Raw genomic sequence first — 26,894 nt, 5'->3', positions numbered from 1 at the left:
CCTAAAATGTAAGGGATCATTCAGTCAGCAGTTATGTAAGAATTAGCAACCAAATACGATTTCTAAGGACCAAATTTGTAAACACAGCGAACAATGAGATTCTTAGTAGCGTTCCATTTCTTACCAGCAAATAGGCTGACCACAAAAGAGATAATAGATGGTAGACTGTCCATTATAATATTCAAGGGGAAACAATAAAAGAGACTTGAAAATTTTTGATATGCCTTTATCAATAAAACATAGATATTTCAACTAAATTGATGGAGACTTCGCTATATATCCTAAGGATTTCTGGGGTTCATTATTAGTATTATGTTTTTGTTTTTGCTTTTACTTCTGATTTTTACCCAATTAGTATTTTCATCTCATTTCTTATTGAAGACCTGCAAGTCCCTTGCCTATTTAAAATCTAGATATTATACTAGAAACTTGATAATATAACTGTTATTTTGGCCAAAGTTACCACTTTTGATTAGTACAGCAGTTTTTAAATTTAGATTATGCGGTCTCAAAAACAGACACCAAGATATAAGTGTTTTGTAGTTAGCTCTGCAAAATAGTATTTTTCATAGAACAGAGAATTTATAAAATGAAACCTGACTTTAGGTCAAGTGCATTGTGTCTGTGCTTCACACAGGTGTGCTTTTTCCCAAGCCCATCTGTCATTTTCAGTGACATCAGAGGGTTTATCTAATTTTGCATCCTGGTAATTAGCAGAAGCAAGGGAATTGCTTATATTCAAAAAGGAAGATCTCATTTCTATTTCTGTGTTTGCCACTGACTGGTATTGAGAGCTTGAAATGTTATTTAATATCTGTCTTCATCTTTGTCTGTAGCTTGATACATCTTTCTGAATGTCACCTGTGAGAGAAACCTAAATCCCAAGGACATATGAAAGTCTACAAAAATACAAACCTAAATAGATATTTACAAAGAGTGTTTGGAGTTAAGTTTTTATTTTAAAGGAACATATAGTAATTCCAAAATGTATGTTAACCCATCTTTTAAATCACCTTGTTACCCAACGTGACCTATTGCCTCTGGCTGTGCAGTGTGTGTACTACACAAAGGCTTTCGGCTAAGGGGGTCTGTCAGTAAGGACTGAAATCCAGTCCAAGCTTTTCTCACTGAGCTGTTCACCCAAAGGCTGCATCCACTAAGAGGGCTCACCCTTCCCTGATTCATCCACTCAGAGGAGTGTCTTCTCTAATTTGCACAAAGTTATCCCAAAGGATAGCAGTGCCCTGCAGCTAGAAAAAGCAATTAACATTTGTTTTGCTATTATTATGTGCCTTACATGTTTTGATTCATTTAATTCTCACAACTCTGTGAGAAAGGCACTATTATGATTCCCATTTTGTAGGGCACAGAGTGGTTATATAGCTTGCCCAAGGTTATGGAGCTAAGATTTGAATCCAATCTGAAACATTTCTGAATTGTTATATGTAAATATAAGAATGAATGAATAAACAGACAGATAGATGTCTATTGGTAAGTTTGAGTCTTCTATTTGCAACCATCTGAGCTGTAGAGTTCTCAGTAAGCACACTCAGATGTGGAGATATGTGTGTAGGAGTTTCCTGAGGTGTCTTCTCAGGATCAATATCTATGAAGGACCAGAAGGACTGAGGAAGATTGAAGCCTCCGAAAGTAATGGCACTCCCACACTGGGATCTGTGTCATTCCTTAGCAACAGCTCCCTTATGCTTCCTTGGAAATAATTCAAGGAAATTCATTTTTCTGGAAGCTATGTTTTCCATTAAAAGTAAGGATGAAATGGGGCAAAAGAAAGGATGGTAGTTCTCATAATTCATGCAGGAAGGCTTCCTATTTCACCTCAAAGGAAAAATCATGCTGAATGTTTACAAATTTTTTCATACTCTCACTTTCCTTGTGCATAAGTATTACAATGTAGTGAAAGTATAAAATTAGAAAAATCCTTTAATAATGTCAGAAATTGTCATGTGATTTCTACATTCCAGACTCTGATCAGTGCCAGAAATTTAGCAGTAATCCTTGCCTGGTGGTACTGTCAGAAGCCTGCTGATGAGGGTAAAATCTGGGAAAATCTATTTGCCTTCATCACTGATAGTCCCCACTATCTCTCTCTAGCAGCTTTCCTGATAGTCTATCAAGGATACGAAAGCATATCTTTGAACAAAGACATTTCCATTCACATCCTTTAACCTTAGAGGGTATGCAAAATGCACAGATATTTTTCTTTTAAATCAATCATCTTCTAGGTTTTAGAAAAATTAACTTACTTGTTGAGACCTTGACAATATTTCCCAAATTGCGGGTGCTCACTATAAAACAAATTGGCTTGCTTTGATCATACAATAAAATCTTAGTAGCAGAAGGACCTTAGTGACTAAACAGACTTCTCTTTCTCTCTTGTCCATGGGTACTAGGAAGAAATTACACCTGTAAGCAACCATAGGCTTGCCCTAACCATGCTCATCAAAATAGTGAAGTCTTTGGGATGTGCCTATGGTTGTGGAGAAGGACACCGAGGGCTCTCTGGAGATCGCCTGAGACACCAGGTATTCCGAGAGAATGTAAGAGAATTAAAGTAGATTCCATTTCCTCTCCCTCACCCCTTCCTCCAATTTAGGAATCAGTCCTTTGACAATGAGGGTCAGTGTTCCCTGAAAAATCTTGTATTTCATAGGGGTAATTAATGCTGTCTTGGGGTGGGAGGATTCCCACAACGTATCTCAAGACATCTAAAACTCAGGCCCAGGAAAGCTTAATTGGGAAAACACTTCTACCTCCTGCCCAGGGCAGGCCAACTCCCAGTTGGTGAAAGGGTAGATCATTGGAATGCATGAATTATAGTTTGAAAGAACTTGGCAATGATGAATACATTTAGCAAGCTTTCAACCGTCTGTGACGAATGACTTCTTAATCGCTTGCCTGGGAACTAGAGAAGCATATTTTATACAAAAGAAAGGAGTCAAAGTTTAGGACTGAATCCATTATTCTTACACAGATATGGAAAATGGCCCTTATTGGGATAAAACAGGACTGTCAAAGTAGCCAGTCGTGTTCTGGCTGCTTTGCTTGAGAATGAACCTTGACTTCTGTTTGAGATCATATCCCTTTGAACTGTGTGAAACTTGAAACTCTGCACTTGGGCTTGCAAAACATGTTTCTGCAATGGACCATGGTCTCATGCCAGCTCATTTTCATTTGCCTCGGCTGATGGACACTTTTCCCTTCACACTTGAGCGACAACCAATCTCCATAGCTGGGACCGTTGCCTCGTATGTACAGTTGAATTGAAATCTTAAGAAAACATTTGCCTAAAATAAGGGTCTGATGCAAATTTGAGTCCAGGAAACCATTTGGCATATCTTGCAGAGTTTTAGGATCATGTCAAAATCTAATGCCAGCCTGTTTTTCCTTGGTGTTAGATTTTGTTGTGAAGTGTCCACACAGTTTTAGCATGCTGTTTCTTTCTTAATCCATCATCTACCTGTCTATCCATTTATATGTATTATTTCTTTAATATTCTATTATGTTGTATACATTAGTTTATTATATGTATATGCGGGTTATGTTTCACAGTAATTAACTTCTAAATTACGAAACTTGAAAACTTTGACCAAGATCTAGATTTTTGAGGCCAAAATTAAATCAAAGTAATAAAAAGCTGACATCGCCCCCATCTTTGCACATGCATGTGTGATTTTTAATTCTGTCACAGTATCAATAAATGCCCTCAAGGCTGAACCCACATCACTCATCCTGCAGAAGACCAATCCCATGAGATAAAACACTAAAATGTAACGTGTGATGCTTTAATTGGAGGTATAAACTGGCTCTAGCACCAGAACTTGTCTTTATAGACGTGGAGAAAGTAGATCTAGTTGGTCAGAAGCCACTTGACAGGCTATTGTTATTTCTTAGCTCACCGTGCTTCCCTCTCTAAGAGTACTGAGTATTTCCTATCAGGATGTCCAGACAGTTTTCTGCCTGCCTTCTCAGCTTTGCTGACTTACATGACAACTCCTCCATGATCTCATAGCCCGTTTAATATTCATTATGGGGATTATATGTGCTTATCCATGCTCAGTAAACACATAGTTCATTCTTCAAGAGCTCTAAATTTGAGAAATTTTCCCTGGGAATGTCCAATTCAAGAAACTAGGTATTTCCAGATTTCTAATGCATTGAATTTTCAGAGGGTACTTAACTGTTAAAATGTTAAGGATATTTCTCACCTCTACCAGATCAAGTCCTCTACTTTTTAAAAAAGAAACAAAAAAGTATTGTAATGATATTCATCAAAGTGCCTAGCAATTCCAGCATGTGCTTCCTAGATTAATCTATTGTTAGCTGGTAGTCCCAAGTGATTGAAAGGGATTTTGTCTTTAGCAGTTTTATATTTCTTGGGAAAGTTTAGAATATTCATTCAGAATCGAAGTACTAAAGGGTTGATATTCTGATTCTCGCTTAAACTTCTCATTGAATTCATTCAGATATTCTAATAACCTCTAAAGAGTAGATCTAAAACTATGCCTTTTTATTTTATAGAGAAGATAATTTTTACTTCAGGGCTTTCCAACTTAGCATTTTAAAGTACTTTGTAGCCCTGGCCAGTGTGGCTCAGTTGATTGAGTGTTGTCTCATGCACTGAAATGTTGCCAGTTTGATTTTCGGTCAGGGCACATGCCCAGGTTGCAGCTCAATCCCCTGCTGGAATGCATGCAGGAGCCAGCCTATCAGTGTTTCTCTCTCTTCCCGTCTCCCTTCCTCTCTCCCTAAAGTCAATTAAAAAAAATTAAAATAAATAAAGTGCATTGTAATTACTGCAATGAAGATCTTCACAAAGTGTTTGTGGAAAGATAATTAAATACTTCTTTATGCAGAACATATTTTACTGAAGTGCTTTGCAAACTTCATTTTACAGCAAGCAGCATTTATTTTGTAAGAAAAAAAAAAAAAGAGCTTGCTTGAGATCTAGCAACCAGTAACTTCCTTGAAATAAAACCCCTAATTTCCTAAAGTTCTAGAACCCAGTAAAGGAAGAAAAAAAATCTACCCACCTGACTTTGTGATACATGGAGAGATTATTATATAAGGTCATAGCATGAAGCCTATTGCTAATTCATAGTTTCAGCCTTTTAGAATCTTTCATTTTCCTCCTAACATTTTCAAGAATCTTTCTCTGAGCCTTGATTTGTCAAAATGGTGATATAACTGAAATTTTCTCCTGTGATATTTCTCTCGATAGGAGAGGGCAGGAGACCCCCTTATGGTCCCAGGTAGCATCAGTGCATTCTGTCAGTAGCCTTCTGCAGCTGATGACTATGACTTTATTTGTTCTGTTGGTGGGGATTATCTTCATTTCTTGGCCAGATGGCAAAATTATTTGCTGGATCATAAGAAATATAATTTCGAGTAGCTGGGCCGAGGCAGTGGTCACTTGTTTTTCATATCCATAAGGCCAACTTTTAACACCGAACTTTCACATTCAAAGGCAGACACACAAGTAAACAAACCAGACTTGCCTTTATTTTAAGCCTCTTTCATGTTTCAAGGATCTGTCCCTCCTGGCCAAATAAAAGGGCACTGGATAACCAATTCCTACATCCCTCACACCTCTCTCTGTTAAATCTACTTAAGCTCAGAATAGCTGAGCTTGAGAGTGGCATGCTTCTTACCATTGCACAAAGCCTGTGAATTTTTCTAACCCTAGATTCCCAATCCTGCCACCTACCTAAATTTTACACTCTGGCTTTCTTCATTGAGACCTTAAAATCTCGATCTTGGTGGAAATACTGAACTCCCTCTGGCACCAGCATTAGACCTTAGCTTTGGGTTTTTCCTGGAGCAGCCCACCTCAAAGTAAATGCCCTTGGACTGCTCAGCCTGCCTCTGCCCACTTCTTACTCAGACAAGAGGGGCTGGCAGGGCTGGCCACCACCAGCCAGCAGGGATGGATAGGAGCCTTTGCCTTCTGAAGGCTTCTGTCTTGGGCTAATGGTATCCTTAGCTCAAGCTGGTACCTGTGACTTTTTCACTTTTCTTCCTTCATTGCAGGCCCAGAACTGCCTCACTAAGCTGTACAAGCTAGATAAGATGCAGTTCCGACAAACCATGAGGGACTATGTGAACAAGGACTCCCTCAATAATGTAGTGGACTTCTTGCATGCTTTGCTAGGATTTTGTATGGAGCCAGTCACTGACAGTAAGTAGTGCTGAACCAAGTTCAAGTTCTAGGAGAAGTCACTGTGAGGTGAAGCAGGTGGCATTTCAGAGGCACATGAGATTTGAGGGGATAGAATGTAGACAAAGAGGGGTGTGTGTGTGTGTGTGTGTGTGTATAATAGTATATACAAGAGAAGCCTGTACATCATCTTTGGTGACACATTTTGGAGCCTTTCTGAGGACAGCTTACCTCAGCAAATGGGAATTTGGTAAAACTGTGGCACCCTCACCATTAGCCCCTCAACCCTTGCACTACCATTCCTCTCTCCCATATGACCTTCTGTTGTGTGACAGCTGAGGCAGAGATCAAGGAACAAGGAAATACATTCACAGATAGTCATGTGAAATGAATCCCTGTTATGTATTAGCCACAGTGCCTGGAGATTTTTTTCACAAAATAAAACAGACAAGAAAAATATATAAATATAGTAGTAACATAATTTTAATACATACATACACATACACATATACTGAGTTCAAAAAACAACAGGCAAAATAGATCTATAGACAAGCCCCCAATATTTTATTTGTATTTTAACTTCGTGGCTTAGGACAACTCCAGTATAGAGGCCTGTGTTGTAGGGGAGACCAGTGAACACCAAGTGCATCCATAATAAACCAAACACCTTTAATACCACCTGAATGCAAATACAGTAATGAAATGAAAGTGATGTGTGAAGCCAGGTTGAGTAAAATATACTTTTAAATTAGAGCCTGGGAGGAAATAACTTCTTAGTACAAGGTTTTATTATTTTATAAGATATTCATAGTAGTAGTTGATCAATTTATAATGAAGATAGTTGATGGATTTAGAAGCAGTGTTTGGTTTGTATACCAGGCTATACTATTTGGTTATCACATTAAAAGAAAATATTGTTCCTCTGAAGAACCCTTGGAATAATGTATGTTATCAAAGCTGTTTTAAGCCAAGCACATTACAAACTAAAAGAAAAAAAAGAAGTAAGTGAGAATTGTGGTTGAGACTGCAAGAGAAATTTTGATTACAAACTATTTTTTGTCTTTCTTATGCTATTGGAGATATAAACTATAAACATAGACTGAATCATTTGATTCTAATGTAAAATCTAGAGGTCATGCCTTGCCAATCGACACAGAAAGTAAGAGGTTGATAATAAACTGTATTACTTCAAGGTGGTGAATTCCTCCTGGGATTCTTGAGAAATGGAAATAGCTCACCGTGAATGAGCCAGTCGGACACACAGGTCTCTATCTGACCAGTCTTGGAGATACACACACCCTGCTCCTACAGCCCACAGTCTGCAGGTGGTTCCCAAGCCAGGAGGAATCTTCAGGCAAACCCTGAAATACCTGATGTATCCCCTACAAAAGTCCATGAATACATGAAAAATTGGCATAAAAGGCCACAGAGGGTGATGGCCTCATTCACTGGCATTTCACATGTAAATGAGTTAGAAAGGGGTACCTGTGAGGGAGGTTGTACATTTTTCTTCTCTGTATGCCCAAAGCATCCCTGGGAACAAGAAGCTGCTGGAATTCCTTTGCAGCTCTTGGCAGGACTCAGTATCCCCTTTGTTTCCAGTGCCTGCATGAATTCCTTCCAGGGCCCTCCTTCCCTCCCCCTGCCCAACTCGCCTGGCTGGCCTCACCTCACTCTACTTCTGACAAACCTAATGATTTCCACTGGGAGTCAGTATTCCTCACCACCAAAAAGACTGAATCTAATAAATTCTTTCTCCAATGAGGGACTCTTTAGTAGATCTCTTTTTTTTTTTTAAGTGATCACTGATTTAAAAACTACTCTAGATCTAAAAGTCTTTCTTAGGGTCAACAGTTGAGAGTCTTTTCCTTGCTAAGATTTATCATTGAAAGCACTCCACAAAATGATGGAGTATGTCATAATAAAGACTCTGAAGGGGACTATGGGTTGTTTATCTCCAAGTTCATGGAAAGGTTACTAAACCAGGGGCATCTTTAACCCTCTGTCTGGATAGTCTGTGTAGCCCTTCATTAATTCCTAGGGGCCAAGTACTTCTTTACTTTTTTAAACTGTGTGGCTTGATGGAAACTGCCTTTAATTGGTGCCTTTGCATTCCAGACAAGGCTGGTTTCGGAAATAACTTCACCACGGTGGACAACAAATCCACAGCCCAAAATGTGGAAGGCATTATCGTCAGTGCCATGTTTAAATCCCTCATCACACGCTGCGCTTCAACCACCCATGAACTGCACAGCCCTGAGAATCTGGTGAGAAGCTCACCTTTTCTCCCCACAGGAGTTCTCCATCTCTCCTTGGGGGAAAGTTCTCCCATCATGACCATGAGAAAGAGCGGTTGAAGGCTAAAATATCTATTTTTCCAATGTTACCGGTAACTGACGGTAGAACCTCAGCAACACGTTTCTCCTCCTTATTGCTCCTGTAAATGGACTTCTCTTCCTCTTTGGTCTCAGAGGTCAGGTTCTGTGGTGGTTGGTTTAATAGTTGCAAAGTACTTTGAGCCCCTCAGAAAGAAGTGCTGGAGCATAGCATGTTAGCTCATGAAATAGTAAAGAGTGTTATACCAAGCAACTTTCAAAACCATACTTACTTTAAAAATTAATGCAGATATGCTGTGGGAATTGTTGTGGGTTTTTTTGTTTGTTTTGTTTTGTTTTGTTTTTATGGAAGGCTGTAATATTTTAGCTACTCTGCATAAATGACTGTGTTAATTAAACCACCGAAGCCACAAGTAGAGTAAGCCAGGCTATTAAAGGTTAATGCTCAATTGCTACCAAGGAGATTGTGGCTTGGGATACTGAAATGTACGTTCAGGCTGACAAGTGTGATGGGAAGAGAAGAATTCAGGTCCTTCTAGGGAGTAAAGGATGTTTCTCTATCTTACCAATCTGTGAGATATTATGACTCCTACGTAGAAAGCAGCCCATTTACACATACGGATACTATCTGAGAAATCGAGGAAATTATTTTAAGCTATTCTAAGTAATTGAAACTATTCACTTATCTTGAGATAAACAGAATAAAGCCCCAAACCAAAGGGAGTTTAATTTTGCTGGTTGTTGGAGCCACGCCAGCAAGGTCCTTGAAGCTTGAGAATAACGTGGACACCACCCACGCATTCAATCTGATCAAAGGAAGAAGAAACTCGACAAGTTGATTACAATACATGAGAGCTCTTATACATCATAGCACACAAAATTCACATACAGAAATGCAGAAATACTGCATTTCTTCATTTTCTTTAAATCATCTTCAGTTTGACTTTGACCCACTCTTCCACCAGAATGGGGGGAAGTTGAATCTGTCATCCTTGGGTTTCCCCATCTTATACGGTGGTGCAAGTTGTAGGTAGGACCTAGTGCCTAGGAGGCTTCATGGGTTTCAATCATCAGTTCACACCGACTGTTTCACATAGAACTTTCTCTGCATGTTCAGGTCTGGGCACTCTGGAGAGTTTGGAACCCTTGCTCTTTGGGGCCTTACCCCTTCTTGGAGCGGTTACCAAAGAGCAGAGTGAAGGCACAGGGCTTTGCTGCCCACAGGATTAAAAGGACACTCCATGTTTTTACTTAGTGGCTCTTCAGCTTTTCTAAAGATCATGAGCGTAACTGTCCCATTGATCTTAGGTTTTGAAACCCAAAGCTATCAAGGTGAGTGGTTTTTAGGCTTCTGTGTTCTGCTTTGCCATGAACTTCTCCTAAGACAAAAAATACAGTAACTGCCTTCTTAAAGAAGGAAGGAGAGGGGGGATGCTGAGTGCAAAGCTTCATCTCCCCTCCCCAAAAGGCCTGCATATCTTTTTAAATATTGAATCACCAATATATTGGCTTTAATAACCCTGCGTCATCTTAAGTTCATAGTCAAGTTCATGTTCAAATGGGCTACAAATACATGGTATTTGTTGAATCTGTTCAGCAAAGTGCATCATCCTTGAATGTGAGATTCCATCAGAAAGTACACAGGATTCAGCAATTTTATCACAATGATGGAGAAAATTTGGAGAAGCTGACCAGGGACTGAAATCTCTGCTATAAACAAAATTCTGATTGCATTTCTTGGCAAGCATCTCTTCAGAAGTCACAATTAAGAGCAAAATTAAAGCTTGGGAATCCAGTGGTTAAAAGTGTAAATTAATGTTTTTCTAATGATACAGCCAACTTTCTGAACATGAGCTAGAATGACAGACAAGGTTCTTGGTAATGTAGCCACAGGAACAAAGGAGAGGCATTATACTATTGATTTCATCATAGGAGATTGTCTTCCCTTTATTATTCCAGTGCTCATCTAAACTCAAAGAATTACCTTCATCCCCTTTTGCTATGAAAACTATACAATCACACAACTATCTTTCTTTCCCCACACTTCCCTTCTTGCTTCCAAATAGGGGCTGTATTGTGACATCCGTCAGCTGGTCCAGTTTATCAAAGAGGCTCATGGGAATGTCTTCAGGAGAGTGGCCCTCAGCGCTTTACTTGACAGTGCAGAGAAGCTGGCACCAGGGAAAAAGGTGGAGGAGAATGAACCAGAATCTAAGCCTGTGGGCAGTAAAAGGTTGGAAGCTTGAGCTCTCTGAATATTAGTGCCCGCCTGTGTCTGTAGAATACAATCTTCTGTTGCCCTGTCCATGTGGTTCCTGACAGCGTGAAGCTCCAATGCAGGGATCGTAGAACTATCTTGCACAAGTGGTATGGCTGCTGGTGGTCCAGCTGCAGCTTAGAAAAGGAATGAGTTTACCACCAAACAAGTCCTGTCTCTGTGTGAACCAGAGCTCAGTTGATCCCAAGCATTAATACACTTGAACTGCACTTCATAGCTCTTAGCTATATGGTAAAATTTAATCTGTGTTTTCATTTCTTCTATAGATAGTATAGATTTTTGTTCAGAAAGGAAAAGCAATTACTGCTACCCTATCATCCTGTGCAGTTAAGTAATATTTTTTAACATGACAAAAGACAAATGGCTGAGCAGTGGCCTGTTGTTTTTATTTCTAGTAAACATAATTTTTTGTGTGCCTATTTTATAAGGAATGCCACTTACGAAGATTAAAGGAAAGTACTAAATTTAAAATCCTGCTTGCAGTTAGTGACTCTATTAGCAATAGTGGTGGTTTTCTTAGGCTATAAGGTAGCTAGGTCATGCGCCAATGAGAGGATGTCTGTTCCACCCCAGCACAGACTGTTGGCATGGGGTTTGCAAGCCATATAGCTGGTCCAGGGCAGAGTGCTATGAAGTGTGTGAAATATCGAGAAGCGGTGTCCTGCTCTGTTGTGATTGCTGGAATGACCATTTGCATAGGTCAGAGGCAGGAAGCGTTGTGGATAAAGGCCAAGTGTCCTCTGCACCTGAGGAATGTCGCAGCTTCATATCTGGTCGACCCTCGCAGACTCCGGAGCAGTAAGTAGCATTGGTTTTGTGTCCAATGTAGTGTGGGCTGAGCACTTCCCATGGGAAGAAATTCTGTTTTCCAACTGCTGCCATTTGTTTTTTGTTGTTTTGAACTTTGCCTTGCTTCCACCCTTTACTTTTCATTCCCAAAGCCACAAATCTCCACAAGTTCAAATCACAAATGACCAACCCCGTGCCTACAGGAAGCTTCTGATAGCAGCTTATCTCTACTTTTCATAATGGCAAAATCAAAAAAGCATCTTGAAATTAGTGTCCCCGAAAAATGTGAGGATTACTGTAGACACCAAGTAAACAGCCTAGGCGCATTTGCATTAATTCTTTTTTTGGTTTTAATCCCCACCTGAGGACATTTTCATTGATTTTTAGAGAGAGGGGATGTGAGAGAGAAAGATTGGCTGCCTCCCACAACTGGGACTGGGAACAAACCTGCAAGTCAGGCATGTGCCCTGACCAGGAATCCAACCCTCTACCTTTCTGTGTACAGGATGACACCCCCACCAGCTGAGCCACACTGGCCAGGGCACATTAATTCTTCTTTTGAGGACTACTTACACAAGTGGCAGGATCAATATTTAAAATATGTAGGTCATTTTAGGGACATCATTTTACTTCCCAGAACCCTGATTTAGTATTAAATGATGATCCTTTCAGAAATTCTGCAAGTATTGCCTGTAGCTTTTATGGTATCCTCTCTCCATAGTCAAAGGTATTAGTCATCAAATCGGGCCTTGGTAATATTCCACAGCAAGCAAGCAAAACCTTCAAGGAACAAAAACCCCTCACAGTTCTTATAGCCCTTGAAAAATCTTAGAGATTGTCTCTAAGTGAGTAGAGAAATGTAAGAAGGTAAATCAACTCTATAGGTCTAGGGACCATGTGAGTTTTTGCGTATCATTATAGCCCCAATGCCTTGATGGGGTTTGGCCCAGGGTAAGCACTTCATATATATTTGAATGAATGAATAAATGATTGAATGACAATCAGCCAATGAAAAGATGGAACTGACAAATTACCATTAAACCTTTGTTTTCAATAACTTTCTCAAAATTGAGTTTTAGGGTTTCCTTTAAGGAATTCTTCAAGGACATGGTAAAAACCCAAACATAAGCTTTAAAAGAAAAATAAAATTAACATGAATGGCAAAGTTTTATAGCTGAATAACCACAAGACTAGTTAAAAGTCCTTACCCACAGAATCTGTCCTAAAAAGCAGGACTTTCCCCCCAAATAACACTAAGCAACTATTGACCTAATCTGGTAAGAATGACCTAATAGCAGATTGGATTTAAAAAATAAAATCATTTATCTTCATAGGTAATTTAGTTTTCTAGGTTGCAAAATATTACCCTTCAGTATTCTGTAAACCCCACCTGATTTCTCAGCATTTAGCACCTGTCTGTCCTTTCCTCTAAATAAAGATACATGTCTTAATAGACTCTACATAAAAATTTCCACTGGAAGGGACATCATAGAATGTCAAATGTGGAACTTTTCCCTGACCTGAGTGGGCCCAGGGGATGGGCATGCCTAATGCTTCTGTTTAGCGTTGGAGAAAGGTAGGCACCTTTCTCTTCTCTTTTTCTCTCTTCCCCTTCCCTCCCCTTCTTACCTTTCTCTTCTCTCCCTCTTTAAATAAAAGTCACATTAACTGAGTAATATTAAAAACAGTTTCATATGCTCCTTTCTCTGAAACTCATTATTGATACGCACTCATTGGACAAAGCTGGTGTAGCATTTTATTGAGAAAGCTGATAAACGATAGCCTCCTTGAATGTTTTCCCACTCAGGCCATGTAGGCTCATACTCTTCCCCAAAGAAAGAGTACATTCCCCAAAGGTGAGAAATGCTTCATGCGCTGTGATCATTTTATAAAAAAAACAACTGAGGAGTCAAAAATCTCTTTGTAGATGTTCCCATTTGTTTTCTAAGTTGGACTAATATTTTTACTTTTAAACCTTACTTAAGTTTCTTTGACTTGAGAAAGCTAAGTAATTAGGCACTGGGAAAATAATTTAGTGAACAATTGTGGGATGGTGTGTTCCCTGGGTGTGGTGATTACATTTCATTTATTCATTTATTCAAGTATTTTTTGTGAGTTTTTACTGTCAAGAATCATACTATAGTGAAGCGGGGGTGGAGAGTAAGACACAGTACTGCACATGCCTCAGGAAACTTCCAAAAGCAGTTAAATATTTACTGACACTGTAAGTGCTTCTGCTATTATGACTCACACCTGCAGACTAATACCTGCAATAATATTTAGTCTTTTTATTAAGGTTGAAAAAAATTACTTCAAGTTGACAGCTGAGACATGACTGTTTTCAAGAAGAGCCCAGATAGTCAACCTTGGTCTTTCTCCTTCCACTCCCACTCTTTCCAAATCCCAGCCCTTCAAAGATAAATTCTGCATGAGTTGCCTACGTGCCATTGGCAGGGGGTTGAAAGAAATTTAAGAGAATTTCACAAAGTGTATCAGATGTTTCATTCTCACCTCTGCTTGCTTTCAGCGATGAACAAATGCAAGGGGGCAACCTGGGGCGGAAAGATTTCTGGCGCAAGATGTTCAAATCCCAGAGTGCAGCAAGTGACACCAGCAGCCAGTCTGAGCAGGACACCTCAGAATGCACCACTGCCCATTCAGGGAACACCTCTGACCGGCGCGCCCGCTCGCGATCCCGTAGAATTTCCCTGCGGAAGAAGCTTAAGCTCCCCATAGGTAAAAGTATGTCTGTATTTATTTATGGATTCTCTTATTCCCTTCCATGCCCTCAAATAAACTCATAATCAAAACAGCAATGCATGGTAGGATGGAGAAAGGGAAAGCCTTCAAGTCAAAGGCCGAGGCTGCCACATTCATTCATTCATTTATTCATTCTTTTTTTAAACAGATATTTCTCAAACTCCTACTATGTGCTTCTACAGCATGCAAATATTATGTTAGGTATCAGGGATTAAATGGTGAGCAAAATTACACAATGCCCAATTTTGCAGAACTTGCAATCTAGTAGGGATGACAGTCACTAAAGCAGATAATCATACAACTAAGTGTAGTTGCAAACTATGGATTTTATAAAGGAGGTATACACCGTGCATAAACGCATGCTACAAGACCTGACCTAAATGAGGGGGGCTGGGGCTGGCAGGAATCAGAGAAGGTTTCTTGAAGGAGGTTACGTTAAGATCTGCAGGATATTTAAGGGAAGGAGGAAGGCGAGCACTCCAGGTGGTAGCAGTAAAGTGGGCAAAAATATTAGGAGGAAGGGAAATGGAAGAGCTGAGACAAAGAGGAGAGGGGCTGTATGACTCTGGTAGAGTGTCAGGGGCCAGAGCATGCAGGTCAGTTGGACAATATATCCTACAACTCTACATAGCCTGGGTGGGATGTTGAAGAGGAGTAACATGAGCAGGTAGGCTTTTTCTAAATGATCACAGCATGGAAAACAGATTGGAGGGAGCCTGAGTGGATAAAAGAGATCATGTTCCAGGTATAAGGAATGGTAGCTTGGACTGGGTGGTGACCAGGTAGACAGAAAGACGTGGTCAGATTTGAGAGGTACTTGGATGGAAAATCAACAGGACTTACTGGGAGATATGAAAGTTGTCAAGGAGAATGGAATATATTGTGGTTTTTATTTATCTAAGAGGTTTAGGTTCTTTTTGTCCTGGTCTTACTTGGTCATGTAAGTTCATAGTCCAACACTGAACATTTAAAGCATGTGCATTGAAAACAATTTCTTTTCGCTTCTGTTTACATCAAGCCATGTAACTTTCATTGCTTGTTGGGTACATGCTGGCATTTCTGTTTAACCCATTGGTGAGAAAATGCTATAATGGTCAGATTTTTTTTTTTTTTAATTATTAATAGGAAACTGGTTGAAGCGATCCTCCCTCTCGGGCCTGGCAGATGGCGTGGAAGACCTCCTGGACATCAGTTCTGTGGACCGCCTGTCTTTCATCAGGCAAAGTTCCAAGGTACATAGAGTATGACTTCTGTGAGAGGATGTTGGAGTCACTGATTTAAAATTGTCAGGGCTGAGAAATGCTGAACGCCTGGAGGGGCCAAAGAGAGTTGAAGAAACTCTCTTCAAGTTGAAAAAATTTAGGAAACTGAGTTAGATGAGCAATGAAAACTAAGATGTCTTACTAGTAGACTATCATAAAGGAAAAATGGAAAAGTGTGACAAAAAATTTTAGATAAAATTATAATGCAGATATAGGTGTATATGTGTGTGCTACTTCTTAGCTATTTTTAACTTTTAACACACATGTAAAATTCCTGACATCTCAAGCTCCTTTACAAGAATTTACACACACACACACACACACACACCACACACCACTCATCCTCCTGCCACTATTTGCACCAGCTGAACCATTCTCTTTATTGAAAAAGATAAAGAAACTTAGGATGACTTTTCCCATTAAGTGCTTCTTCGTAATACTCTTGAGCGATGTAGTAGTGCACAATTTCGAGAAGGTAATGATTCTCAGTGAAATCTATTTCCTCTAAGAGTTTTTCCTATGGATTATTCATGGCCTGGCTACTGTAATTTTCAGTATATGATCATTTATATTTCTTTAAGTACAAATTATTTGCTTACATTTGTTCTTCTTTGGATCTTACTAAAACCAGTTTTCTTCTATCTTTTTTAAAAGTAATATTTTGAAATTATATAAAGAATATAGCAACATTCTAAGACATTTAGAAGATATATTTATAATTCACTTTTCACATTCTTTATGCTAAAAAATTGGTCAAGTATTTGAGAATCTGTGAGGCCTATAGCCTCCTTGTTTTGCTGAAAAGTTTGATTAACTGTTGGCTTAAGGGCAAGATTGAGAACACATTTTAATTCTTAGAAGAACCCATGTTATTGCACTCTAATTACAGTGCACTTTATGAAGAAATTTATACTGACAGAGATTTGAAATCTCTATTCTGCTTTCTCTTTGGTCTGAATCTCAGTTGAGGTATTGTTTGTAAAAGATAAAGATGACTTTCTGTTCCTGGTTTTGAGTTTGGACTTAATTAAAATTAAACTCTAGAAATACTTCAATTTTTTTTTTTACTAAGTTATTTTGATAGCGTCTGATTATTTCATTTTCAATCTATGACCAGGATCTTCTTTCAAATTATAGTTATAAGTGGTGTCTTTTCTGGCACATGGGAATAAACTATGACTAACCAGATGTGGAAGTCAGAAGAACTGAAGCAACCTTCATATTCTCAGCATCTTATTTTTCAAGGCAAGAGTTAGTATAAACACAAAGAATTGAACTTAGTTATCTGACTACTTTCCTTTTTTCTCAGGTCAAATTTACCAGTGCTGTGAAGCTCTCTGAAGGTGGCCCTGGGAGTGGAATGGAAAATGGAAGAGATGAAGAGGAGAATTTCTTCAAGCGTCTTGGTAAGTGCTATGTAGCCTAAGAATTACATTCAACTTTCATCACACAGAACAAAAATTTGATTAGATAAAATGGTCCATTTTCTATTTCCATTGATTTATTTTTTATTAAATTTATTGAGGTGACATTGGTTAACAAGATCATGTACATTTCAAATGTACATTTCTATGATATATGATCTGTGTATTGCATTGTGTGCCTACCACCCTAAGTCAAGTCTTCTTCCATCACCCTATATTTGGCCCCCTTTACCCTCTATTACCAACCCCCTTCCCTCTTCTTTGTGCCATTTGAGATTCTGTCTTTTGAATTTCTCCTACTATCAGATTTTTCTTGTGCTACTTCCTTTTGCAATTGATACAAAATATGCTGCACTAACCGAAAACAACAACAACAACAACACTGAAGGTGTCGAATATGGAATTTTGAATATGGAGAATTCGCATCTGAAAAGGGGACCTACTCATAAGGAATGAAATATGGGAAATTTTGATAATTATATTTTAATTTTTTTTTGAGTCATTTTTTTGTACTTATGAAAATTTTCAAACATAGACCAAACATAAGAGAATGGTCCAACAGATCCTCAATATCCATCACCCACTTGCAATAATAATTAAAAATTTGCCATATTTGCTTCATCTATCTTTTATGTTTTTTAATGTGTTTTAAAAACCGAAAGGGGGACATCTGTAATGCTTTCAACAGTAAAAATAAATTTAAAAAGAAAAAAGAAAAAAATCCCAGGTACCGTACATACATCTGCCTTTGTGTTGCGTAGGTGGGATGGGGGCCATAGGTGGGAGGAATCAGGCTATTCTTGACGGAAGGGGTGAGAAGTCCATTTCTGGAAATCAGATCTGTGACTTCTCAGTGAGGACCAGGAGTTGGTAACATTATAAATGAATGGCATGAATACTAATTAAATCAAGCTCTAAATCAGTGGGAGTGTATTTTTAGGTGTCAGAAATACATTTCAGAATCATGAGAAGGAGCTTGGGCCTGGTTTTAAAAATGATATTCAACATAATAATCTTATATAAGAAAAATTAAAAATATATATACTAGAAGCTGCAGAAAAGTCATGAGATATTTAGGTTTTCCAAAAAGAACTTGGGATAAAAATGACAAAAAACAATACCTTGTACCATTTTTTTCTTAATGTGTAATCCTCAGACTTTCTGCATCAAAATCAGTGATTTATTAAAAATATACATTTCCCCCCGACCTATGGAATCAAAATCTCTAGCGATGGGGCATGATATTTTAAATTGTAATGAGCTCCAGACTGATGCTTATTTGTAGGCAACTTAACTATGGAAAAATAAGAGAGGAAAGATCAGTGGTTCCCACACCTCTTGTCACAGTGTGGGATCAGGCTGGCCATGTCATCTGGGAGCTTTACAGAGCACACATTCTTACCCTCTGCTTCCAGAGATTCAGAAGGTCTAGATGAAATTCAGGAACATTCTAGATAATTCTGATGCACAGACTGGTATGGAAATCCTGAAATTAAATGACTAACCTCTAACGTCCTTTATGGCTGTAATAGTCAGCGATTCTTTGCATTTTAACTGACATATCAAAACATTGTCCTTGATATCAGTTTATGTAACAGGTCTGAAATTGCACAGTGATTGTATCTTCCATAAAAAATAGAAGTTAGTTGTTGATTACAGGAAGAATTATTTTAAATATGCCAAGAGTTCTCACAAGTAATAAAGGGGAGACCTGGTAGCAAAATGATCAGGCCCTATATTTGAATACTTATGTAAAACCCCTCATTTACATATGCCATGTGTCACCAAACTCCCAAAAGTCCGGGTATGTCCAAATCAGCATTATAATAAAGAGGAGGGAGGCGGAGTTAGGGAGAATGTTTTCAGGCCAACACTACAGAAAACACATTGTTACCATTTTTAAGCTCCTTTTAAATCTGTGATTCTTTACACTCTCACTCCTCCACCACAGGTTGCCACAGTTTTGACGACCACATGTCTTCCAACCAAGATGGTGGAAAAAGCAAAAACGTGGTGAATCTTGGAGCCATCCGACAAGGCATGAAGCGCTTTCAATTTCTGTTGAACTGCTGTGAGCCGGGGACCATTCCTGATGCATCCATCCTGGCGGCTGCCCTAGATCTTGTAAGTTGTTGGAAAGATTTGGTCACATTCCAATGAGTTCTGCTAACGGAGGAAAGCGTGAATCCCTGCTCCTGACCCCAACTGTGGGGTTTGGTTTTGTTTTCTCAGCATTAGTAGCAAAAGCAGGGAGAAAGGTGGTGAGGTGAAAGAAGAAAGAAAGGGGAGAAATCTTAATATGTTTGGGGAAGTAGAATGTATAACATCATGATTAAAAGTGTGTGAGGGCTTTGGAATCAGACTGCCTGGGTTAAAACTTTGCTTCACCTGTTTTGTGTCTTTTCTTATGAAGATTGTATTTGTTTAGTGATCTGTTTCCCAGATGTCCTAATGGACAGTGTTCGAAGATGGTTAAACTAATGATTAACATTTATTGTGTATCTACTCTCTTTCCAAAGGAAAAAAAACCAAAGCTCAGAAAGACCAACTAACAGGCCAGGGAAACAAAACCAGCAAATAATAGAGGCAGATTTGGAACCTAGGTCTGTCTGTCTTCACAGACCCCATAGTTCCTACTCCAACATGTTGACTCTCTCATTTAAAAATTATGTGAGATCACTACAGGAACTTACTTTTAAACATGCAAAAATAATAAAATCTTTTTGCCTGATAGTTTAAATGTGATTGAGAAAGGAAAGATGACGAGAGCTAGTCAAACAGTTGTTAAATACACAATAGCAATTGTGCATTGACCCTTTACAGGTGCTTTAAGCTTGTGTTTGTTCCAAAGGTACTGGCTGTCTATGTTTGTCTCAATCCTAAAGTCACAGCTACTTTGGAGTACAGCATCAAATTTCTTAAGCAATTACCTGTTAAGATTAAGGAAAATAATAACTAATCATATCATTTTAACATACTGTTGAAAAATTGAGGGAAAGATATAGAAACGGCTGGCCATACAAATTGGAAAATAATGGGGTAATAAATAGCATTTGGACAACTACCAGTGAAATAAGTATCTGATGACAGAGAGAACAGATTGTCCTTCACTCACTGGAAAGATCTAAGCCCCCATACTTTCAGGGGTCCTGAGCTGAAATCTTCACATCAGTGTGTATGATTCAATGGATTTTATCAAGCAGATATTTTCATTCACATGAGAGAACAAAAACATGAAGAGCTGAGATGACTTTGCTCAAGGTCACATAAACCAGTCAGTTCTAAAAACTATTAGCCAGTTTTCTGATTCCATTCAGGACTCTAGCAATAGCATATGTTTTCTCTATAAAAAAATTATTTAAATAAGTCAGAATGAGTCTCTCATAATACATTAAAAATATACTTAAATGAATACAATTTCCATAATTAAAAAAAAGGTTGTGAATGGTCTTTAATGGTCCAAAAACATATGAATCTTCAAAAGAGTTTTCTTATTATGTGGCTACAAATGAAGAATTTATGATAAGAAAATATAGATTTTCAACTTTAAAAATTCACACCACATATTCACCCTCTAAAGTAGTAATTTTAAACATTTGGGGACATAGATTTTTTTAGAATTGGATGAAAGCTATGGAAAGTCTCCCAAAAGAAGTTCAGTTATAGACAAAATTTAGCATATAATATTAGAAGGTTCCTGGATTCCCCCCGCAAACCATCCATGAAACCAAAAATGTTAAGAACTCAATCTTGATTAATGCATAATCACTGGCAAAATGAGACTCTTCAGTTAAATAATTGGAATGATTTTTATTAACATTTATTGATGATACAGAAACCAAAGAAATAATTGCTTCCCACGTGGAAAGCTTTTAGGATTTGTATATACTATGTAGGCATAGGAGAAATGTGAGGCTTGTCACAAAGAGAGCAACACACTTGAGGATTTGGGAACAAAACCCAAGAGAACCAACTGATACTTGGTTTCTGAATGGAGATTATTTTAAGAAGAATGTTGATGGGTACTTTGATAATCAAGTCTCTTGGATGCTGAGATTTCATTCCCTCTCATCAAATGGTCTTATATCTGTCTGATTTCCAATTGCTATAATGCTTAGAGTTTCCAAGGAGATGCGAGACAGGAGTTTCCAGGTGCAGGTACACTCTGTTCCTGGCTGTAGCTTGACTCTTACTGTTGTTTGTCTGAATCCCATAGAAAACTTAAAATTTATTTTATTTCCCCCAAATAAAACAAGACCACTAGACTCTCCTTTTTTACTTTCCTGTGAACCCACTTTCGCCCTGATTGACCTCAGTATTATAAATCTCAAGGTAAGAAATAAAATAAGGGGAGCTTGATGCTAATAAGCAATGTCTTTTAAGCCTCAAAGTAAAGAAGCATTTTCTGATCATTTGTAGATGGCAAATGATGAAGTAACTGCATTGGAAAGTAATGAGCTCTTTGTTACCAGACTGGACTCAGTGGGGGGGCCAATGTATAAGGGGCTCAAGAAGTGAGTTTATTAGTATAAGTTCCTTGCATACCTGAGTCTTTGATTCCAGGTCAAGCCCAGGGAGTATGCAGAGGTCAAAAGTCAGAGTTCCAGGGGTCAGAATCAGTCAAAGTTTAAAGGAGTCCAGTGGTTTCCATTATCTAACACAGAGAGAAGCCAGGTAGACCTTGTTGGTTGAATAAATGGGATAGGTGATGATGGTGGTGATGGTAGCTGTGGTGGTGGTGCTCTTGATGATGGTGATGGTGGCAGATGATGGTGCTGGTGGCAGGTGCTGGTGGTAGTAAAAGATGAAAATAGTAACATTTTCATTACACTTGATAGTTTATAGAGCACTTTCACATTAATTATCTTATTTCTTTATGTAAAAGGAAAGAATCAAGCCAGGAAACGGTCCCCAAACAAAGATACACATAAATTTCTTTTCTTGAGTATAAAAAAGTGAAAGAATTGAAGTCACTTGTGAATTCTGACAAGTGGACTAAGAGGAAGGGAAATATAACTGCATGTGCGATGTGCTCAATTAAAGTCGTATTCTGTGTTTACTGTCATTGGTACAGTTGTTCATACCTATTGGTCTGGGTTAGAAGTTCCTCAGGATTACTCTTTCACAAATGTCTCTGCTAAATGTATTTTTAACTATTATTTCCTCCTTATTTGGCTTCACTTAACATCTGATCTCATCGACTTCCTGTCTTTCAGAAATGCTTCACTTTTAAAATATGATTTTCAATGCATTCGTGGTTTTAGTCATATACATATATATGTATAAATTAGAAATATCTATAATGCTACCTACTAGATCAAAATGTGAATATAGAAATATATAGGATAGATATAGATCTAAATGACATAGATGGATACACTGACAAGAGAGAGATGACAGGCAGGTACAATGCAGATGTAGATACAGATGCAGATATAGATACAGATATAGATACAGAGATAAACATAGTTATAGATTCTGCCATTTCATGGGATAGGATTTGGGAGAGGGTGGAAAAAGATGAATGTGTTCAGTTCATTATCATGTTTTAGTTCAACACTTTTCGCCATCTCTTTTGTTGTTTGCTTTTGTTGGATGTAGCATTTATTTTTTAAGTGTAGCTTAAATATAGTTTTTGCATTATGACATAGTATTTATTTCAGAAGTTTTCATTGTTTAGTTGCCTTAATCATAGAATTTAACTGTTATTTTTCAAGTTTGCAATTCTCTTCAGAATCAAAAGTATTATTAAATGAAAAAAACGACTAGAAATGTCAATCTTTGACTTCTTGCCAATCTGAAGGTTTTTTCTTTAAATGATCCTCTTGTCATTATTGCTGTGACTATTAAACTTTGGGGTAATTGGTTTAATTTTAAATTCAGCGCAGCTCTGCCTCATACTGTTTAGTATAAATTTAATAGATGCAGTATGAAGCATTTTTAAAAGATGTGTTTTAGAAAGAACTTGTTATCTCTAGGTTTATATAATCTACAAACACAAAAAAGAAAAATTAAACAGTTCAAACAAAAGGTACTTCTGTCTGTTTTCTGTCTATTTTAGGTGAATGTTTTACCCTTTTTTTATCCAGTTGAATATATAAAATGTACAGGCATAGTAATTTCTAATTCATTAGTAACTTACTAGCATAAATAATACTAATAATGTAGTTTGCTTTAGGAACAATTTAATGAATATAAGAAAGTCAATGGGAAAAAAAGTCAGTAAGATCACAGAATCCTTCCTGGTCTGTGGGATGGAGAAAACCTAATCCATGTTAAATTTTATAACTTACTAAGTAGACGGCTTTAAGAGGAATGATTATATAATTTTTATCCAAACTGGGACACTTTTGAGAGAGAAAGGGAGCGCTATCAGTAACTGTACCAGTTAAACAGACGTAAACTGGAGCTCTCCGGAGACAATGAGACCTTTGTTACCATAGGTATGGCCACACTATCAGTTTCACTGCATCACAGGACTAACTGTTGATAATGCAGATGAGCTCCTTTCAAGGACATAGGAAGATACTCATAAGAGGAACTATCAAAGCCAAATAATATTGTGTTCTTTTTGGAATCATAAGCAAAGTTGGAATAATTCAGTAATAACCAAATCTGAAACATTCAATTATTCAAGTAACTAATGGTACTCCTATACTATCGAATATTTAAAAATATTCTAACAATGTAGCATGAAAAGAAATATATCATAAATATGTAGAGTTTAAAGAAAAATTTTAAATGTCACATATATACCACATACCTTAAAGAATAGGACATTTCCAGTTTCTTTAAAGTTCCTGTAGTCTCTTCCCTCATCACATACCCCTACCTCCCGGGGGATACTGCTCTCGTAAACTTTGTTATAATCATTCCTGTGCTTTCTTTATTTTACCACATGAATCTTTCCCTAGAGAATATATTGTTTTGTTTTGCTCTGTTTTGAAGTTCATTTAAAGCATGCTGTCCTCTTTTTGTTCAGCATTGAGTTGGGGTTCTTCCTGGAGGCATTTAGCATTAATATATTAATTTTCACTCATGAATGGTATTTGTTTGTTTGAATATACCACAGTGTATATACCCATTTATGTTAGATGTACATTTTTTATGTTTTCAGAATGTTGGGTGGTTTGAACAATACCTCCATGAAAATTACTGCCTTGTAATATGGGCCTTGATTCATAATAATTTTCTAAATACACCTAAGAGTAAAATTCAGTCATAGTTTTACTATCATGATGCCAAAGCATATTTTATAGTTGCAACAATTAAACACAGGCATCAGCAGTGTGATAAAAAGCTCTTGCTCTGTGTTCTTGATGACATCTGTATTGTCCAACATTTTTATTTTTACCTCTCTGATGCATTAAAGTAATAATACTTTACATTTCAGCCCAAAGTTTGAAATTTTTTTTTCATGGTGAAAGATCCCATGTTTATTTCTTGTTGGAGGATTATTTACCTTATTCATAATTTTAAGAAAGAATATAGATATGTGGATAATAATCCATTTTCTGTTCTTACATTGCATCATCTCCCAGTTTGTGACTTATTTTTTCATTCTTTATGCTGTATTTTAATGGAAAGAAAATTTTAACTTAATGTAATTTACTTAATCAAAATTTTCTTCTGTGGATAGCATCTTTATGTCTTTTTAAAGAAATTTCCAGGTAATAAATGCATTCTTATATTTTCCTCTAAAAGTTTTCAAATATACACTTCACATTTACATCTTTAACTAGAATGTACTGTGTCAATGATATAACATAGGAACTTGTTTTCTTTCTTTTTTTATGTGGAAAAATAATCATGTGCCAGGTTTCCACACATGCATGGGTACGATTCTGTTCCATTCCCCGTGTATCCTGAGTTATATACTCTGTCTCAACAGCTGGACCTGGCTTAACTGACATTCCCTTGTAGGTAATCTATTCCTCCCTCCCCCACTGCAGTTCCTTGTAATCACTTCTCTTTATTATTGATATCTTGCCATTTCACTAAAATCTTTCTAGCTTATTTTTCTTATTTGAGGTTCACTAAGCCCCCCAATAATGTAATTGGCATACTACATCTATTCAGAAAATTTAATTATCTTTTTAAAGATTGTGTCTTTCACATTTTCTTTAATCTTTACTTCCATAAATTAAAAAGATGTATGATAAACTTTTTTCAGTTCTCTGTTTTGACAACCTCTCATATTTTTCATTTCTTTTTCTCTTTCTATGCTGTATCCTGGGTAATTTTCTGACATATCTCTTCTGTCTTTTCTCATTTTTCAACTCTGTGTAACCCCATGGTTTTTAACCAGGGATAATTTTGCCCAACAATGCCTGATGGAATTTTTATTTGTCATAAACTGAGTATTGCTACTGGCAGCTAGTGAGTAGATACCAAAGATGCTGATAAACATCCCATAAAATGTAGTGTGCTGCTCCCAAATGGTCAATAGTGCTCAAGTTGGAAAAAAACCTCATCTAGCCAGTGTTTTAATCTATCCATTGAGCTTTAAATTTTAAGTACTACCTCTTTTATTTATAAAAGTTCTATTTGATTCTTGTTTTAAATTGTCTGGTCAACTTTGATAATGTAATTCCTCACTATACTTTCAATACCCCCATTAATCTTTATCCGTATTTGATCCATTGTAATTCCAATAACTGCAGTGTTTGTGGATTTGATTCTACACTTTGCTGTTCCATCTGACTCTCACTCATGCTGGATTTTTTAAAGTGTATTTTTAATGTAAGCTTAACTCCTTGGAACTTTGTGAGAATTCTTTAAGATCTGTGTAGAAAGCAGTGTTATTCAGTGGACCAGCAATACCAGCATCATCTGGGAGCAAGTTAGAAATGCAAATCTTTAGGCCTTGCAAAGACCTACAGAATCAGGATCTCTGGGGCTGGGACCAAAGAATCTATTTCACCCATATTCCAAAGTGACCCTTATGCATTCTCAGGTTTGAAGATTTGAGAAGTTCTGGTGTAAAGTATTCCTCCAGAGAGGATTTTTGTTTCTTTCCTCAAGCACCTGGAAACATCCCCAAGATAGTTTTTAAACTATATTTTTGAGGGCAAGGAGCATGGAAGTAATGCCCATTCTAGTCCAAACTTATATGAGAATATAGGATTTTGATTAGGAATTTTAAAGACTCCCTCCTCTCTCTCTCTCTCTCTCTCTCTCTCTCTCTCTCTCTCTCTCTGTCTCTTATGCTGGTCCAAAGGTAGTCAACTAAGTCCACTTTCGTGGAACAGATCTTTTTCTCATTCATCCAGTGATGGTAGCCCCATCTGGGATCTTGGCTTTAGGTAGGACTGTATTACCTGACCTATTCCACTTGGGCACAGGCATCTAACTTGTGGCCTATTGAAAACTCACGCCCTGGTCTCTCTATAGTCAGCAGAAACCCCTGAGGTAAATATTCCTTTACTAGCTCAAGCCCCTCCCCCCACCTCCACCCCAGAATTCTATTTTCTTCTAATTTCAACTCTTCACTGGTCTATTATCTCATGTTAGACTCTAAAGCAAAACCAAAATGAATGGTTTGGGTATTTTATCTAGTATTTTAAGTGCCTAAATCAGAAGAAGTTTGTCTTCACACCTAATCCATCATATTGTCAGAAATAGAAGTCCTCATTTGGTTTTTTCAACACTTATCCAAAATATTTGCCTGATCTGAGTAAGTGTTAAAATGACTAGCCATCCAGAATGTGTACTAAACAATAATGTCTGCTGGTAGCCTGACAACTTAATGATCTCAGTTGTCCCCAGCTACTGTAGAAGTGGCAGGGGCAGGGCAGCCTGTCAGTTACCTGATGATCGCAACCAGACAGAGAACTGGGTGCAGGCTAAGTAATGAGTACTGGCCACAAG

At 37.7% G+C, this 26,894-nt stretch overlaps 1 protein-coding gene across 5 annotated transcripts in view; it reads left to right on the top strand.

The window, feature by feature from the left end:
• UNC80 (unc-80 homolog, NALCN channel complex subunit) overlaps nucleotides 1-26,894 on the top strand; it is a 163,405-nt gene that overhangs the window by 33,994 nt on the left and 102,517 nt on the right. For 2 of the 5 annotated variants that reach the window (XM_081143315.1, XM_081143314.1), the window contains exons 14-22: nucleotides 2,412-2,558; nucleotides 6,049-6,196; nucleotides 8,294-8,442; nucleotides 10,578-10,744; nucleotides 11,489-11,587; nucleotides 14,106-14,314; nucleotides 15,464-15,570; nucleotides 16,910-17,006; nucleotides 18,976-19,148. In XM_081143315.1, the coding sequence (XP_080999441.1) occupies nucleotides 2,412-2,558; nucleotides 6,049-6,196; nucleotides 8,294-8,442; nucleotides 10,578-10,744; nucleotides 11,489-11,587; nucleotides 14,106-14,314; nucleotides 15,464-15,570; nucleotides 16,910-17,006; nucleotides 18,976-19,148 (1,296 nt within the window). Of the gene's footprint in view, nucleotides 1-2,411; nucleotides 2,559-6,048; nucleotides 6,197-8,293; nucleotides 8,443-10,577; nucleotides 10,745-11,488; nucleotides 11,588-14,105; nucleotides 14,321-15,463; nucleotides 15,571-16,909; nucleotides 17,007-18,975; nucleotides 19,149-26,894 lie in introns of all 5 variants that reach the window. The other 3 variants (XM_081143316.1, XM_081143313.1, XM_081143317.1) reach the window with 2 other exon arrangements.

Source organism: Miniopterus schreibersii, assembly GCF_964146895.1.
Source record: "Miniopterus schreibersii genome assembly, chromosome: 7".
Taxonomy (NCBI): Eukaryota; Metazoa; Chordata; class Mammalia; order Chiroptera; family Miniopteridae; genus Miniopterus; species Miniopterus schreibersii.
Note: the sequence above shows the minus strand (reverse complement) of the source record. Positions and strands in the feature narration are given on the sequence as shown.